We start from the raw sequence: 18,397 nt of genomic DNA on the forward strand, positions 1-18,397 counted from the left end.
GAAAACATGGGGAGCATTGCAGTGTAAAGCAGGTGACATTCTAGCGTGGTTCATGGACCCTGTCAGCTTTTTCCATCTCTCCTTGCAGCGTCAGATCCTCCAGCAGCAACCATTGTCTCTCCCCAGCCTGTGGCCACAGCAGTGAGCCAGACATCCCTCACATGGACTTCACATCAGCTCTAGCATCCTACCTCGTACCGCACCCCCTTTCCCACTTGTTTGAGTGCATTTTTTTATTCTCCTATATATCCAATAAATCTCTCCCTATGTTACTGCACTATGAGATGTGCAATCTTTTTTTTCTTTCATCTTTACATTTTCCCCAGCGACTTTCTTGATGAATTTATTAGGGTCTTTTGTCCCAGCTCCCTTGCACTTGTGATCCACCACTGAAGGGATCTCCAGTGGGGTACTTAAGGGATGCAGTGTGGATTGGATGGGGTTTTGAATGTCCGCATGTAGGTTTTGTGTTCCTGGGGCTGTGTCTCTGTATAAGATGGCAGTAGGATTGTAGCAACAACCTGTATGTGTTTTCAGAAGATAAAGGTAGCTTGGAAATGTGTCAACCAGGAAGTGTGCGATCAACTGCACCATCCTTCCACGCCAAGGAGGAAAGAAATGGGATATTTTACTTACCGTAAAATCCATTTCTCCAAATTCATTGACAGACACAACGCTTCCTTATTCAGAACCATTTGGATATATGGCCCCAACAGGAGTAGGACACTAGGCAGAAAAAAAGACTGCGCTTATGGGCAGTCCTAGGTGGTATACACCCCCGTCTTTGCTATAGGCCTTCAGTTTAGTAACAAGCAGTGTCAGAAGTATTAAAACTCCTTAGAGGGGTGGATGCTGTGTCTGTCAATGAACTCAGAAATCGATTTTACCTCAAGTCAAAAATCCCATTTTCTCTTTCGCTCATTGACAGACACAGTGCTTCCCTATTCAGAGCCAAAACATGAGCAGTGGGACAGCCAACAAAATTACAGGCCAACCAGGTAACAGGAGCTCAACAAGAACAACTGGAGCCCCACCTGAACAAAAAAAACCTCAAGAGGGATAGACCCCCTAGACCAGGGATATGCAATTAGCCGACCTCCAGCTGTTGCAAAACTACAAGTCCCATGAGGTATAGCAAGACTAACAGCCACAAGCATGACACCCAGAGGCAGAGGCATGATGGGACTTGTAGTTTTGCAACAGCTGGAGGTCTACTAATTGCATATCCCTGCCCTAGACCATAGCCTGCAAATCCTTGCGGCAAAAAGAGGCATCCGCAGATGCCAGCACATCCACTTTGTAAAATGTGGTGAACGTGTGCACCGACGACCAGGTGGCCACCTTGCAAATTTGTCACTGACGCACTGACACTGACGGAAGGCCCAGGAGGCAATAAAGGCCCGAGTTGAGTACACCTTAACCAGGAAGGGAGGAACAAAACCCCTGATAGAATAGGCCTGAGTCAACATCTGTCTGATCCATCTAGAAATGGTTGCAGAGGAAGTGGACAGCCCCTTTTTTGGCCCGTCCATAAGCACAAAAAAGGGGAGCCTGACCTCCGAAAGGACTCAGTGGCAGTCAAATACAATCCGATTGCCCCAACCACATCCAGGGCTTGCAAGGCAAATTCCCTCGGATGTTGCGGCCTGGGACACAGGGAAGGTAACACAATGTCCTCATTCAATGTCCTCATCCTTAGGAAGGAGCGAAGGACAAGGGCGAAGAACCGCCTTGTCTTTGTGGACCACCAGATGGGATTGGCAGCGTTATCCTGTCGTACACGCTGACACCCTGCGAGCAGAAGTGATAGTCACCAAGAAGGCCACTTTCTGAGACAGAGTGAGCAGGGGAATTGCTTGAATATTCTCAAAAGGAGGCTTCTGTAGAACCGAAAGCACTAGATTCACTTCAATTTTTACGGTGGTAGAGGGGACCACGCCTGTGGAGTCATATGTCGAATCCCCTGAAATAGGATTATTTTTTTAATATTCATTAACTGCTGGGATGTCCCAGGGTAGCCTTGAGGTGAGGGAGACACCCTGCCAAACAATAGCCATGAGAATTTATACAGCAGCCCACATTATACTGCAGCTGAAAGCTGAATCCTCAACTGCTCGAACATCCACTTGATAACATTTTGTGAATGTATGCATTGAAGACCAGGTGGCAGCCATACAAATCTGAGCCAGATACTTGATGGTAAAAAGCCCAGGGGGTTTCTACACCCCTGGTAGAATGAGCTCTCACCCTAAAGAAAGGAGCTTTACATTTCAGACCGTAGGCCTGAATGGCCAATTGACGGACCCAATTGGCAATGGAAGCTTTGGAAGCTGCCTGCCCCTTCTTGGATCCTTTTGGTAAAACAAAAAGTCAGATTTCCGCAGATCTAGACAACTAAACCTTAACTGCCCGGACAACGTCCAAAGATTGCAGTCGTCTCCCTTCTGCCGAACGAGAGAAAAAAGAAGGCAAAATAATGTCCTGATTTAAATGAAAGGCCGACACCACCTTTGGCAAAAAGGATAGAACAGGTCATAACATGACTCTGTTGTCGTGAAGGATCAAGTACGGTTCCCTGCATGAAAGGGCCGCAAACTCCCACACCCTTCTAGCCGAGGTGATAGCCATCAGGAAGGCAAGCTGGCGCTACAGCAAGTCTAATGGAATTTCCTTAATAGGTTCACATGGTTGTTTCTGTAACACAGACAGCACCAAGTTCAGGTCCCAAGGACACATAGGTGACCTAATGGAATGAAGCAAGCGAGTTGCCCCTTGCATAAAGGTTCGGATCAGTGAATGGCAAGCTAAAGGCCTTTGGAAGAATACAGATGGGGCCGAAACTTGACCTCTGATGGTACTCAAAGCCAATTTGATTTCCACAGCTGACTGTAGAAAAGAGAGAATTCTCCCAATCACAAATCTCTGAGGATGCCATTTTCTAGCTTCACACCAAGCAATATAAGTCTTCCAGACTAGAGGTCGACCGATCTCTGCTAAAAAAATATATATAATTTGTTCTATGATTTTCTGGCAGAAAATACAGGATTTTTACTTGTAAGCAACAAGTGTCACAAAAGATTTAGTCTTTAAATGGTTCAAACGAGAACTCCTACACACCGAGTTGAGTTTATTCTGAAGTGTATACATTGCATCTCTTTACTCTTTTCTTGGCAACCTGCCCAGAGAGGAAACAAGTCGCTTCTCTGAAGACTCAGACAACCTGCATTGACTTCTATTACAGAAGTCATTTGGAAGTCGCACTGTAGTTTTAATCTGCCTTTTTATCAGCACAATCGGCCGATGCCAATTAATTTAAAAAAAACAGCAAATGGGGGGTGTCGCCTGGAGCGGCATGAGATAGGACGCATGTGAGCTGAGCTCCGCCGGCCGCATATCCTGATCACTAATCCTGAGACGCAGACTGCCTTTTTTTTCTCCGTTCTGACCGCTCCGCTGACCGGGCAACCACAGAACATATGTCGCCAATGAAACGGAACAACACAGCGGCCGCCAGACTGTCACAATTCCGGCATGATGAAGCAGGCCCCGCAGACCAAGATGGCGCCGCCATGCAGGGGGAGGAGGACGCTCGGAGTGCAGACACAACCAGGCTCCTCAATGCCATTACAGCTTGCCAGGAAGCGGTTACGAACTGCCAGACCAACCTCACAGCCAGGATTGAAGAGGTAAAAGTATATATATCGCTGGTTAGGCAAGACTTTCAGAAACTAAGAGAGAGTTACTTAAGTTGAAACCCGCCTGAGTAATGTAGAAGACTCCCCCCCCCCTGCAGATCTCCTCAGAGGCCATGCAGCACCAAGTGAATCAAATCCTTCAGAAGCAGGATGATATTGAGAACAGGATTCGCAGATGTAACCTGCGCTTTATAGGCCTGCCTGAAGGGGTGGAGGGCAGAGACCCCCCCCCCCCCCCCCATTTGGAAAAGTTACTTGTGGTTGTGGACACATATGGAAGGGACTCGTTCTCCCCCATGTTTGCGGTGGAACGCGCACATAGGCTGTCGGGTAAGCCTCCCCCACCGGGGGCGCCTGCCCGCACTTTTATTGCCAAGTTCCTAAATTTCAGGGATAGAGACACCATCCTTCGTCTCAGCAGGGAAAAGGGGAATATCCCTTTTGAAAACAAAACCGTAGCAGTCTTCCCTGATTTTTCCTCTGAAGTCCAGAAAAAACGCAAGTGTTTTATGGAAGTGAAAAGACGCCTGCGCATCAAAAACAAAGTATGCCATGCTATTTCCTGCTCGCCTACGTGTGGAAGGAACAGACCGAGCGTACTTTGAGGATCCTGAGACAGCGCTGTCATGGCTGGAGCGCCGGGATGCTGGCAGATGAGTATATGTGCACGAATGCTTTCTGGAAATGCCCCTTCTTTTTCCACCTCCTCACTCTTGACTATGTTTGTTTCCCTGGACTGGGAGCCCCGTCTCCTTGCACCTCCTTAATGAGTGCGCAACTGCCTGCCAGTTCTCCTTACTAGGCACATTACTTTCAGGCCCAAAATGCTGAGGTACTGACTGTCCCCATTTTGTTCCATGTGATTTAAACAACCTCTTTGGCATGCACGCATAGCTGGGCCAACAGTGCTGTGACGGGGCACCTGACTGCCTAAGCACATCGCTCATTGGATACTACTGACGCCTAAGAGAATGGTGGCTGAATCCCCCACCCCAAGTGTGCTGGAACTCCTGACTCTGGTTTGGCCTACCATGCAGGATGGAGATGGGGCTGTTATGGCTACCCTGACTGACATCTCAGATGGAAAGAGTGCCCTGCTTTATACGGGGCCCGGTGTTATCTAATTGCGTAATGCAGCTGAACTTCCCAATGTCTGTGGTGAAACTTTAACTTTGTTTTTCCTACTTATTATAGCAATGTACTGCGCCCTCCTGGCCGGCAGGGGGGAACAACCAATCAGCAAGCTCACCTTGCTTTGTGAGCACAGTCCTATAGTGTCACATAATACAGCGAAGTTTCGCCCAACGTTTTATTATGCACCTCTTGGGCTGGAACAACTGGCATAACACTTTGCTCTTTTCTCCTGCCGCCTCCATGGGTGTTTCCTTATTGCAGTGTTGTTCCTTCCCAAGTTGGAAACTGTTTATGCCCTGTTGGCAGTTAGGTGTTAATGCCCGCACTAATTGGAGCCAGCGCAGGGCGGGGAGATGTATGGTTTTCCTGGGGTAAACAAGTTTTTTTTGAGTTTTTCTATGATTGTTTTCTATGGTACAATGTATGTCTGGCAAAGAGGGCGGAGCCCTCTTCCGTTTGGGAGGGGCGGGTTTTAGCTGCTCTGACCTTGCGGGTTGATCTGTCTCCTGGAGTCTCACCACTGACTACTATGCACCCATAGCCGCACTGAAATTTCTTTCATGGAACGTGAGGGGATTGGGGGACCCTATTAAGCGGTCAGCTGTTTTTGGGCAGCTTAAAAAAATTAAGGCAGATGTAGTGGCTTTAGTGGAAACACATGCCGAGGGCCCCATGCTTAGAGCGATTCGACGTCCTTGGATAGGCTGGGGGTATCACTCCGTACATACTACCCATTCCAGGGGAGTCTCCCTCCTGATTGCCAAACACACGCACTTTGAGCTCCAGGATTCGGTCATCGACCCACTGGGTAGATTTGTATTTATAAAAGGCAAAGCTACATGGGGATATGTTTCTTATAATGGCTTTTTATGTACCCCCACCATTCCAATTCAGTGTGCTGTCAGAGGGTTTTAATTATATGGCTCTTCATCCCGCTGCTTCAGTGGTGTGGATGGGGGACCTTTAATAATGTGCTAGACAGATCCCTAGATAGGATGGCGGACCCCTCTCGGGGCACCCCGAGCCCCCCTCTGACTAGGTTTGCCAGACTTCTCCACGATTTCCACCTGGTGGACTGGTGGAGAACTAGGCACCCAACTCAGCGCGTTTTCACATGCTTCTCTGCTACTCACCACTCTATGTCCCGCATAGACCTTATACTCTCTCTTTCTCCACATCCCTCCTACCTAGACTCGTAGATGTGGGCCTATTTCCCAGATCGCTCTCCGACCACTGTCCCTACTGGGCGACGATCTCCCTACGACATACTCATCCTTTGACGACTTGGCGCCTTAACCCCTTTTGGTTAACTCTCCTCCCCAAAGAAAGTGACCTTGAATCGGGCTGGCAGGCTTTTTTTGAGACCAATGAGGGATCGGCCCGACCACACGTTTTCTGGGAGGCTTTTAAACGACATGCCAGAATGACCTTACAGACTCAAATCAACCAGGTAAAGCGGTCCTCTGCTGCAAATATAGCTGAGGCAACACATATTCTCCAGACAATGGAACAGGATTTTATGCGTGACCCCTCGGCAGAAAAGGCAGATAGCCTTAGACTCTGCTCCAGAACACTGGACCAATTGCTTTATGAAAAATCCAAACAGAAACTGTTCTTTCTCAGGCAGAAGTCGTTTGAGCGTGGTGAGCGAGCGGGGAAACTATTGGCTTATTTAGTTCATGGTGAGGAGAGACCCCCTGTGGTGATCTCCCTCCGCTCGTCACAGGGTGTACTTGAGACTGATCCTGTACGGGTCACGGAGATGTTTCGTGACTTCTTTACCTCTCTCTACACCTCTACTGCCTCGGCCGACCCCTTCCTGATGGAATCTTTCTTGAGCAGATTGCAGTTCCCCCAATTGACTGAGGAACAGATCTCAGGACTGGAGGCACCTCTGACTCGGGACGAAATAGCCTCAGCTATTGCTACGTTCCCATCATCCAAGGCCCCGGGCTCAGATGGCTTACCGATAGAATTCTACTCTACCTGCATAGAACTACTGGCCCCTAAGCTACTTGCAATCTATAACTCCATATTCAAGCACTCCAAACTCCCAGTGACCATGACGGAGGCCACTATAGTGTTAATCCCTAAACCTGGGAAGGACCCACACATCCCGGAATCTTATCGCCCTATCTCTTTGCTGCAGGTAGATGTCAAGATACTTGCTAAGATTCTTGCCACCCGACTTAAAGTAATCCTTTCGCTGATCCATGCGGATCAAGCGGGATTTATGCCCGGTAGAAATACGTCGTTTAACCTCCGGAGGCTATTTATTAACCTCCAGACTTTCCATGACGACCCCGACTCTAGGATAATAGTTGCTTTGGCGGTGTCCAAGGCATTTGATTCTGTTGAGTGGAGATACCTATGGACCTGCCTGGCTCAGTTTGGTATAGGGCCTAAATTTATTAGGTGGATCCAATTGCTCTATCAGAATCCGGTGGCTAAGGTCTTGGCGAATGGCTGGCCCTCGGAGCAGTTCCCCCTGTCTAGAGGTACTTGGCAGGGGTGCCCCTTGTCGCCTTTGCTGTATGCTCTGGCGGCGGAGCCACTGGCTATGGCAATACATGAGCACGTGGGCATAGTGGGTTTGTGTAGAGGTGGGATAATGGAGAAGATCAGCACATATGCCGATGATACTCTACTGTACCTAAATGATTCAGATCAATCACTCCCCCTTGCTTTGGCACTGATAGAAGAATTTGGCAAGTTCTCTGGTCTTAAAATTAACTGGGACAAGTCACAGATTCTACCCCTGGACAGTTTTCCGCCCCCAAGAGACAGGGCCCTGCTTCCTTTACAGAGGGTGGACACTGTTAAATATCTTGAAATCATGACATCCAGATCCCCGTCAGATTATATTAAACTTAACATAACTCCTCTGATTGACATGATTAAACAAAAGACGCAGCTTTGGGCACGCCTCCCCTTGGGGGTAATGGGGCTTACAAATCTGATTAAGATGGTCCTTCCTAAAATTTTGTACATGCTTTGGCACGCCCCCGTCTACCTGGTCCTCAAACATTTTAAGATAATGGAAGCTCTTTTGAAACCCTTTGTGTGGGGTAATAGCAGGCACAAACTCGCATGGCAAAAATTACAACAACCCACTGACCTAGCGGGATTGGCAATGCCGGACTTTAATATATATTTAGCATCTCAGCTGTCGCAAATGTTCCATATAGATAAAACAGACAGAGACAGGTTCTTACATTTTGTGCCCGCCATGGATCAGGCCTACTGTAGACCCGATGGTGGAGATTGTTTGGGGGGCGGAGGGGAAAGGGAGGAGGGTGTCTAACACATCTCTTTATCAGTATAGGAAGGTGTGGCATATTGCCTCTTTGAAGCTGTGCCTTCCACCCCTGCATGAATACACCCCCATATGGCATAATTGGAATATCCCAGAATTTAGACGGATTGTGGATAGCGGATTATGGTGCGGGAAGGGCATATTTTATTTATCCCACATGCTTTCTGGTGGCAAACTGAAATCCTTTACTGCCCTACAGGCGGAATACGGGCTCCCGAATCACTTTTATTAGATACCTGCAGCTTCGTCATGCATACCGTGCCCAATTCCCCCTAGATGACCCATCTGAACCCCCCAACCCATTGATGGCAGCAATTAAAAATACAGACCCCAAAAAATTAATCTCACAGTTTTATGTTATCGCTTCCTTCCATGACCGTGGCTGCCTATACACTTAAAAATAGGTGGGTGGGGGAGTTGGGGCCTATCACAGATGACGAAAGAGTGATGCATTGAAAACCTGTAAACTAGTTTCGCCCAAACTTTCTGACCGGCTGACTCAAATTTTTATAACACACAGAGCGTATCTCACGCCGCTTATGGTCTCCAGGTACAGGCGCACATGTTCCAGCACTTGCCCCATGTGTGCGCGTGCATCTGGCACCTTTTTTCATCTTCTCTGGGAATGCCCTAAAATTCAAGCGTATTGGTCCCAGGTAGTGAGGTTTCTACATGATACGATAGGTTCCCCCGTCACACTTCAGCCAAAGCTGTGTCTTCTGGGTATATTCACGGACCCTGCTTTGAATAAATACACTAAAATATTTCTACACGAAACCCTGTTTTCTGCACGGAAAATTATTGCCAGAGTCTGGATGAGACCTGACCCTCCAACGGTCTCCCAATGGCTTGGGGAAATTAATGGAGTCTTGCCGTTTAAGAAACTTTTATACATTCATAGGGGATGCCCCTCCAAATACGAGAAGATCTGGGACAGGTGGCTTAAAAACTCTGCAACATGCATAGCTTAGTCTGTCTGTAGATGAGTATTGTTTGGTACTATTTGATAGGACAATGCAGAAGAGTCGGGCATGGGCGGGTTGGGATGGGGGGGGTGGGTGCTTTTCTGGAGGGATTGTATGGCTCCGGTAATAATTCTAAAATTATGTACTGACTTGAATATCTATGCGAGGCATGTATATACATTATGTATGATGAGTGAACTTGAGACTACCATAAATTTTGATGTGGACAACCTTTATTTTTTCTGTATGTACCATAAAAAGAAATAGTTTATAAAAAAAAAAAAAAAAGCAAATAATCGGCCGCTATATATCGGTCGACCTCTATTTCAGACTTTATGATAAATCTTCCTAGTGACCACTTTTCTAGAATTCACTAGGGTAGTTACCACTGGTCCCAAAATGTCACGGTCCTTTAACACCCTGGCTTCAATAGCCATGCCGTCAAATTTAGAGACTCTATAATAGGGTGAAATACAGTGGGGCAAAAAAGTATTTTGTCAGCCACCAATTGTGCAAGTTTTCTAACTTAAAAAGGAGAGGTCTGTAATTATCATAGGTATACCTCAACTATGAGAGACAAAATGTGGAAACAAATCCAGACAATCGTCTGATTTTTGAAAGAATTTATTTGCAAATTATGGTGGAAAAAACCGTATATACTCGAGTATAGGTCGATCCGAATATAAGCCAAAGCCCCTAATTTACCACAAAAAAAATGGGAAAACTTATTGACTCGTGTATAAGCCGAGGGTGAGACATGCCTGTCCATCCCTGTGTCCAGCCTACCTGTGTCCAGCCTACCTGTGTCCAGCCTACCTGTGTCCAGCCTACCTGTGTCCAGCCTACCTGTGTCCAGCCTACCTGTGTCCAGCCTACCTGTGTCCAGCCTACCTGTGTCCTGTGCCTCTTTGTCCTTCTGCAGCCTGTGTCCTTCTGCAGCGATCTGCATGTAAAAACATACGGTGGCCATGCCAGGATCGCCGCACCTCTTCTCCTCGTCTGTGACAGACGGCGGCCATTCCACTGTTCAAAAGCCGCGCCTCCGTCTGTGAAAGGCGGAACACTCAATTTCCCAGCAGTCAGTGTTCCGCCTATCACGGACATCCTCTCATCCTCGTCCGTAGTATGAGGATGAGCGGATGTCCGTGATAGGCGGACCACTGACTGCTGGGAAATTGAGTGTTCCGCCCATCACAGACAGGGAGGCGCGGCTTTTGAATAGTGGAATGGCCGCCGTCTGTCTGCACGACATGCTGATTGGGTAGGCAGACGGCGGTGACTCGAGTATAAGCCGAGGGGGGCACTTTCAGCCTAAAAAAAGGGGCTGAAAATCTCGGCTTATACTAGAGTATATACGGTAAGTATTTGGTCACCTACAAACAAGCACGATTTCTGGCTCTCGCGGACCTGCATCTTCTTTAAGAGGCTTCTCTGTCCTCCATTCACTACCTGTATTAATGGCACCTGTTTGAGGTTGTGGACAGGTGTCTTTTATACTGATAACAAGTTCAAACAATCACACTCCAAACTCCACTATGGTGAAGTCCAAAGAGCTGTCGAAAGACACCAGAAACAAAATTGCAGACCTGCACCAGGCTAGGAAGACTGAATCTGCAATAGGCAAGCAGCTTGGTGTGAAGAAATCAACCGTCGGAGCAATGATTAGAAAATGGAAGACATACAAGACCAGTGATAATCTCCCTCGATCTGGGGTCCCGTGGAGTCAAAATGATCACAAGAACGGTGAGCAAAAATCCCAGAACCACACAGGGGGACCAAATGAATGACCTGCATTGAGCTGGAACCAACGTAACAAAGGCTACCATCAGTAACACACTACGCCGCCAGGGACTCAGATCCTGCAGTGCCACACGTGTCCCCCTGCTTATGCCAATACACGTCCTGGCCCATCTGAGGTTTGCTAGAGAGCATTTGGATGATCCAGAAGAGGATTGGGAGAATGTCATATGGTCAGATGAAACCAGAGTAGAACTGTTTGGTAGAAACACAGCTCGTCGTGATTGGAGGAGAGAGAATGCCGAGTTGCAACCAAAGAACAACATACCTACTGTGAAGCATGGGGGTGGCAACATCATGCTTTGGGGCTGTTTCTCTGCAAAAGGAACAGGACGACCGTGTACATGAAAGAATGAATGGGGCCATGTATCGCGAGATTTTGAGTGCAAACCTCCTCCAATCAGCAAGGGCATTGAAGATGAAACTTGGCTGGGTCTTTCAGCATGACCGTGATCAATGATCCCAAACACACCGCCCGGCCAACGAAGGCATGGCTTTGTAAGAAGCATTTCAAGGACCTCGAGTGGCCTAGGCAGTCTCCAGATCTCAAACTCATAGAAAACCTTTGGAGGGAGTTGAAAGTCCATGCTGCCCAGCGACAGCCCCAAAACATCACTGCTCTAGAGGAGATCTGCATGGAGCATGAAGGAATGGGCCAACATACCAGCAACATTGTGCGACAACCTTGCAAAGACTTACAGAAAACGTTTGACCTCTTTAATTGCCAACAAAGGATATCTAACAAAGTATTGAGATGAACTTTTGATATTGGCAAAATACTTATTTTCCACCATAATTTGCAAATAAATTCGTTCAAAAATCATACAAATGTGATTGTCTGGATTTGTTTCTACATTTTGTCTCTCATATTTGAGATATACTTATGATGACAATTACAGGCCTCTCTCATCTTTATAAGTGGGAGAACTTGCACAATTGGTGGCTTACTAAATACTTTTTTGCACCACTGTCTAGGACCTTGAGACAGATTGGGGCGAGGTGGAAGCGTCCATGGCCCGTCTTATGTCAGTCTCACAATCTCCGGGAACCAGGGCCTTCTGAGCCGGGCTGGTGCCACTAGAATGATTGGAATCCCCTCTGTCTGAATTCTGCACAACAAATGTGGGAGGAGAGGGATTGGAGGGAACGCATAAACCAGGGAGTACTGGCTCCAGCATTTGCTCCAATAGCCAATGCTGTAACTTGTTGTTGAACCTGGATGCCAGTAGGTTGACCTCTGGCCATCCCGTTGGCAAATTGGAATAGCTCTGGGTGTAGGCCCCATTCCCCCAGGAAGATCTGCTGGCGGCCGAGATAAATCTACCTTCCAGTTCTCCATTACCGAGACACGGACTGCCAATATAATTGCCACATGCACTGCCGTAGTACTGTAGGACTGAACCCTGATGGGGCAGTCCTGAAGCTCCACCGTCCAGGATCGTAGGGCCAGATGTACTGCCTGTAATTTTAAGATGTTGATGGGCAGGGTCTGCTCTGTCCCTGAAAATTTCACCTGAGCTGTGAGCCCGGCATTTGTAGTCATTACTACAAGTTACCGGGGGAAAGGATTTTCACTTTCGCAAGTTCTGATCCTGCAACCACCAGTTTAGGCTTAAGCATGCCTGAGGAGATAAGCACATTGGAAAATCCAGGGCTTTTCTTCCTCTGTTCCAAGCCAACAAGATGTCCTGTTGTAAAGGCCTGAAATGAAACTGGGCATAGGGCACTGCCTCAAAAGGAGGATACCATCCTCCCTAGAAGGGTCATACAGAGCCGAATGGAGGGTTGTATGGTGCTTATCTGACACACCTGATCTTTCAGGGCACAGATATATAATGCTCTATTCTAGAGCCTGTACTGCGTTATCTCTGAGCAGGAGGTCGTCCAGATACCTGAGCACCAGGATCCCTTGGGCCCTTAAAATAGCCAGTACTGGTGCTAAGACCGCTGTGAACAACCGGGGAGCCGTAGCAAGCCCGAAGGGTAGAGCCACAAACTGAAAATGACGTTCCTCTACTGCAAAACATAGGAATCTCTGATAAAGCTGAAAGAAAGGTGTGTGTAGGTATGCGTCCTTTATATCAATGGATGCTAAAAAGCCTCTGGAGTGAGGTTTCTACTGAGCGGACAGATTCCATCCGAAAGGACTGTATCAAAAAGATACTTGTTCAGGGATTTTATGTCCAAAATGGGCCTTGTGTCCCTGTTTGGTTTCTGAACTGTAAATAGGTTTGAGTAAAACCCTGTGCCCCTTTCGGATACTGGAAGCTCTACAATCATTCCTTGATGCACTAGATGTAGTGCCTGAAGCAATAAGTTTATTTTTGGAGGATCCGAGGGAACGCTGGATCTTAAAAACCTGAGGGGGAGTCTCTCGTAACTCCAGCTTGTAACTGCGAGATATAATTGAGGTGACCCACTCGTCCTAAATTGTTGTTTTCCAAATGTCCAAAAAGTGCAGCAGCCTTCCCGCCATCTAATGGAGTGGGGGCGTCCCCTCAAAAGGAGGGCTTGGTGCTGGGTTTAGAAGAAATTTGGACCCAGGACCTTTTCTGGTCCTGGCCTTGCAGCTTGCCCCTGGCCCTAACACCCTGTTGGCGGCAGAACCGCTGAGACATTTGAGGAAGCAGTCCCTGGGTTTTTAAACGAGGGACGTTTGGTGGTTTTCTTCACAGGAAGTAGAGACCTCTTCCCTCCGGAAATCCGTTGGATATATTTATACAAGTGATCACCGAATCGTGTGCCCAGATAAAGGCTACAGTGCATGTTCGGGCAAAGCCACGGGGCGCCATGGCCGCCAAACAAACTGCTGAGCCTAGCGGCGCTCTTGTGAACGCACATGCGCCATGGTGGACCAAGGCAAAAATGGCACACCGTGGTGCACCATCATACAGGTAAAAAAACAGCCAGACACAAGCAAAAGGGAAAAAAAAAAAAAAAAAAAAAAGAACAAAAAGGTACACTTTGCAAACACCCACAGCTAGCTCAGAAACTCCCCCATATGGTCACCACACACAGGTATCCAGCCTTTAGCTAGCTTGACTGATTGCTACAATCACTGGGACACCCCACAATAATAAAATAAAGGGGTTTCGCTTACCCGTTCAGGCGCAAGGCCACTTAGAAACTAAGGGTCCAATCTTCACCCTTCTCAGTGGGTCCCTATCACTAGAACCTTCAAGGACTGGGTACCCTTTCATGTTTAGGGTCCACTCCCTTAGACCTGTACAGCACCCTGCAGGAAATGCCTTGGCGCCGTGTGGTCCAGGATTTCCACTCCGCAGGGTCCAGCGCCTGAAGACCACGTTACAGGCAAAACCTTGCAGGATCTGGAGTCTTCTTTGTGAGGCTCGGGTACCATTTAGCCAAGCTTAAAAGCCTGTATCAAATGGATCCGATCGGTCAATCCCTTGATTCATTCTTGGAACCGTTTGTGGGACTAGAGACCTGGACCTCAGAGAGCTCAAAAAAAACATGCCACCCACCTTGCAGACACTGGTAAAAAAAAAAAAAAAAATGAAGTGCTTCCTGTATGGGAGGGGTTATGTAGGGGATCACTTCCTGTCTGAAGACCTTTGGTCTACCAGTGTCCTTTAACCTAATGATGAAGTATAACCCAGCAGGTAATGAATATTGGCCTGACTGTGTCCCATGATGTATGAAAAAGAAATTACATTTTTTAAGAACCAAAAGTCAAAATAGTTTTTTCTTGAACTTGAGAGACACAGGACCAATGCATTTTAAAAGAAAAGTATAGCCAAAGCTATTTTGGCTATAGTTCTTTTGTAGGTCACAGGACTGTACTTAGCTCTGTACCCTTGTGACCAGTTTTCAGCTGACAGTGGGCTAACATCACAGAGCCTGCCCAGGTTTGGAAAAGAACCCGGCCATATGGTCAGAATCTATCCAGATGCCTGGACCAGTAGCTTGCTCAGCGCCTCAGCAATCTGCTGAAAGCCTGAGCCAGCTCCTCACACCCCCTCCACAGCTCAGCACTCCAGGGAGCACTGGAGGGGCAAAGTAGAGAGCCTGTGACTGGCAGTCACGGCTCTCTGCTCAGAGGAGAAAACAGATCAGCGGTGTTCGATTGCTCATTTCTTACTGCAGAGCCAGCGGGGGACAGATGCAGCATTGGATTGAAGCTGCATTAACCTAGGAGAGTATCATTTATTTGTTTTCTTTTTCAAAATCCATACTGCTCTTTTAAGAAACTATTATTCAACAGTAATAAAATCAATTGTACTTTTTAAAATAAAACTCATACCGTTTTTGTGGAGAGGATTTAGAAGCTGGGCTAGGAGGTCCTTGAACAACAGAGTTATCAAAGCTATAAATTCGATCTCTTGACACACTTCTTACTGAACGAACAATTTCAGTTTCTTTATCTCTTCCAACAACCAGATTAAGTGGCATATCGGAGTCACAGTCATCCACCTCCTCCTCAGAAACAACTTTATCATCAAAGTTATTAAAATTATTAATTTTCCATTTTTCATTAGCTGCAGAACTTGTAGATGCTTTCGTTTTGGTTTCATTTATCTCTCCTAAAATTACAAATGCATAAAGCATAGTGTTAATGTCTGCAAACAATTGCTTAAAATACAATGCATAAATATCACAATATGCTAAACTGAAAGTCTTTATTTAGGTCCTTGCCTCCAGCAGCCTGTGAAAGTTAACCACTTGCCGACCAGTGCAAGCAGATTTACGTCCGCAGAATGGCACATGCAGGCAAAAGGGCGTACAGGTTTATCCCCTTTAAGAAGCGGTGTCGTGAGCGCATGCGCCAGGTGCCCGCAATCGTTACACGGAGAGGAAGAACGGGGAGATGCTTTTGTAAACAAACCATTTCCCCATTCTGCCTAGTGACAGGACAGTGATCACAGCACCCTCATTGAGAGCAGTGATCAATGTTCTGTGTGTTAAAGTCCAGCCCCCTCACAGTAATTCTAACTACCTAGGACACACTTAATCCCTTCACTGCTAGTGTCATTTACACAGTAATCAATGCATTTTTATAGCATCAAACGCTGTATAAAATGACAATGGTCCCAAAATAGTGTCAAAAATGTCTGATGTGTCTGTCATTATGTCGCAGTCCCGATAATGGCAGATTGCCGCTAATACTAATTAAAAAAAAAAAAAAAAAAAAAAATGAATAATAAAAATGCTAAAAATCACACTATAACTTTTGCGAAAACCAATCAATAGGTTTACTGCGATTTTTTATTTATTTTTTTAACCAAAAATATGTGGAAGAATACATATTGGCCTAAACTGAGGGGAAAAAAATGCTTTTTTATATATTCTTGAGGGATATTTATTATAGCAAAAAGTAAAAAAAAATTTTTTTCAAAATTGTCACTATTCTTTTGTTTATAGTGCAAAAAATAAAAACCGCAGAGCTGATCAAATACCACCAAAATAAAGCTCTATTTGTGGGAAAAAAGGACGTCAATTTTGTTTGGGTACATCGCACGACTGCACAATTGTCAGTTAAAGCGACAGTGCCGTATCGCAAAAAATGGTCTGGTCAGGAAGGGGATACATTTTTCAGGGGCTGAAGTGGTTAAAGGGTAACTGCTTTCATGGGAAGAAATAACAAAATAAAAAAACATAATATAGCATATACAAATCTCTACATAAAACAGATTGCATTTGACGATCATTAAAAGTTCTTTCCTTTTCAATCTGACGCACTATAAATTTTCTTTCAAATTCAAAGCAATATGGCAACCTGGAGGCATGCTGTACACAGATGGTGTACGGAATGCCTCTCCGGAAATGTCCTTTCTTGCTTTTGTGATTGGCTTACCGATTTTGCCAAAGTCTGCACCAAGATACAAGTCAGATTTTGGGTATCCTCTGCAGTAAAATGTTTTTGTGCAATACTCCCAATGGGAGAATATGTCTAAAAAGGTGTTCAGACCCTGCCATTTCCTCATTTGAACCCAACATATGCAGCAGCTAATTGAGAATTATAAATTCACTTCCATTCACATTCACTTAGCACATGGACACAGATAAACTGCTATTTCTACAGAATAAGAAAAGGTAGGAATCTGCAACATTTCTTAAAATGTAAGCAAAGTACATAGAGACCCCAGAGAGGATTTTTTTTTTCTCTCAACAAAAGTGAAGTTACTCTTTAACCACTTGCTGCCTGCCCACTGTCAAATGACAGAAGGACGGTGCGGCTCTCGTTCTGGGTGGACGTCATAGGACGGCGCACCCAAACGGCTGCTCCTTTGAGTCTGCAGGGGCGTGCAGCAGGGTGATCGTGGCTCTTTATCCAATTGCCTACCTTGGGCATCTTACAAACGTCCATAAAACTCCCTCTGTATACAGGATGTGTCTTGTACACCTTGGACCATCTTATCTTATCTTTTCTGATCTCCTTCTGCTCAGCTAATGTGCACAGCCAGTGAAATCTTATGATTGGGAGCTGTCAGAATCACTGACAGAATCTCAGTGAGAATTCAATACAACATTTTAGGCCATACTAACAAACAAGTAACAGTAGCTATTATATCTCCTGCATTCTGTCAGACAGATTTATGAGTGAGAGAGCTGCAACTTAGAGGAAAGATTTTATTGCACACACAGTGAGATAACTCTTAATTAACCAGGGCAAACTTTTTTTTCTACTTAACCCCATTAGATGAACCTGTATAATCATTACTTAACTGTTTCATCTCCTGTATCATGTTTCTATTTTAAATCATTTGCTGGAAAATAGGATTTTTTGTACTCACCGTAAAATCCTTTTCTCTGTAGTTCATAGACTGACACAGCTCCTTTCTTAGACCATTGGTTGTTACGCCACCTTCAGGAGAGGACTAGGCAGAACATGATAAAATGTTATAATAAAACTAGAACTTTCTAGTTCTGCGCAAGACGCAATCCCTTAGGTAACAAACTCCCAGCCTGCTACTGCAGCCTTAGTACGTCAACAATCAGTACAACGTAAAAAAAAAAAAAAAAAAAAAGAGGGAAGGGTGCTGTGTCAGTTGGTGAACTACAGAGAAAAGGATTTTACGGTGAGTACAAAATTTTTTTTTTATTTTCTCTTACGTTCACCAACTGACACAGCTCCTTTCTTAGACCATCGGGACGTCCCCAAGCAGTGCCAAAACGAGGGGTGGGAAAACAGCATAAAAACTTCACACACAATGGCATGTGGGAACTAGTATAAAAACCGTTACCCACAAAAAAAGTGTGGGGGAATAACCAAGGACTTTTTTACCCAGAAAAATAAAAAATAAAAAAAAAATAAAAAAAAATAAAAAAAATAAAAAAGGAGTTCTCCTCATCTGGGAGTCACTACCTCCAAACCGCCTCAGAATTATCGGTGACAAATGCAACAGTGCATTTATTTAAAAGGTACTGTGTTTTTAACAAAAACCAGGGGAAAAAAAAATTAAGTACATTTGCAATTACACCGCCGCCTGCAAAACTTTGCGCCCGAAACAGGCATCAGCCGATGCACA

The 18,397-nt window shown here is 45.8% G+C and overlaps 1 protein-coding gene across 4 annotated transcripts in view; it reads right to left on the reverse strand.

The window, feature by feature from the left end:
• CENPC (centromere protein C) overlaps nucleotides 1-18,397 on the reverse strand; it is a 522,895-nt gene that overhangs the window by 460,019 nt on the left and 44,479 nt on the right. For all 4 annotated transcript variants that reach the window (XM_077476133.1, XM_077476132.1, XM_077476131.1 and 1 more), the window contains exon 6: nucleotides 15,172-15,451. In XM_077476133.1, the coding sequence (XP_077332259.1) occupies nucleotides 15,172-15,451 (280 nt within the window). The remainder of the gene's footprint in view (nucleotides 1-15,171; nucleotides 15,452-18,397) is intronic.

Source organism: Lithobates pipiens, unplaced genomic scaffold (assembly GCF_037356315.1).
Source record: "Lithobates pipiens isolate NorthernLeopardFrog02 unplaced genomic scaffold, aLitPip1_a1.2 Scaffold_13, whole genome shotgun sequence".
Taxonomy (NCBI): domain Eukaryota; kingdom Metazoa; phylum Chordata; class Amphibia; order Anura; family Ranidae; genus Lithobates; species Lithobates pipiens.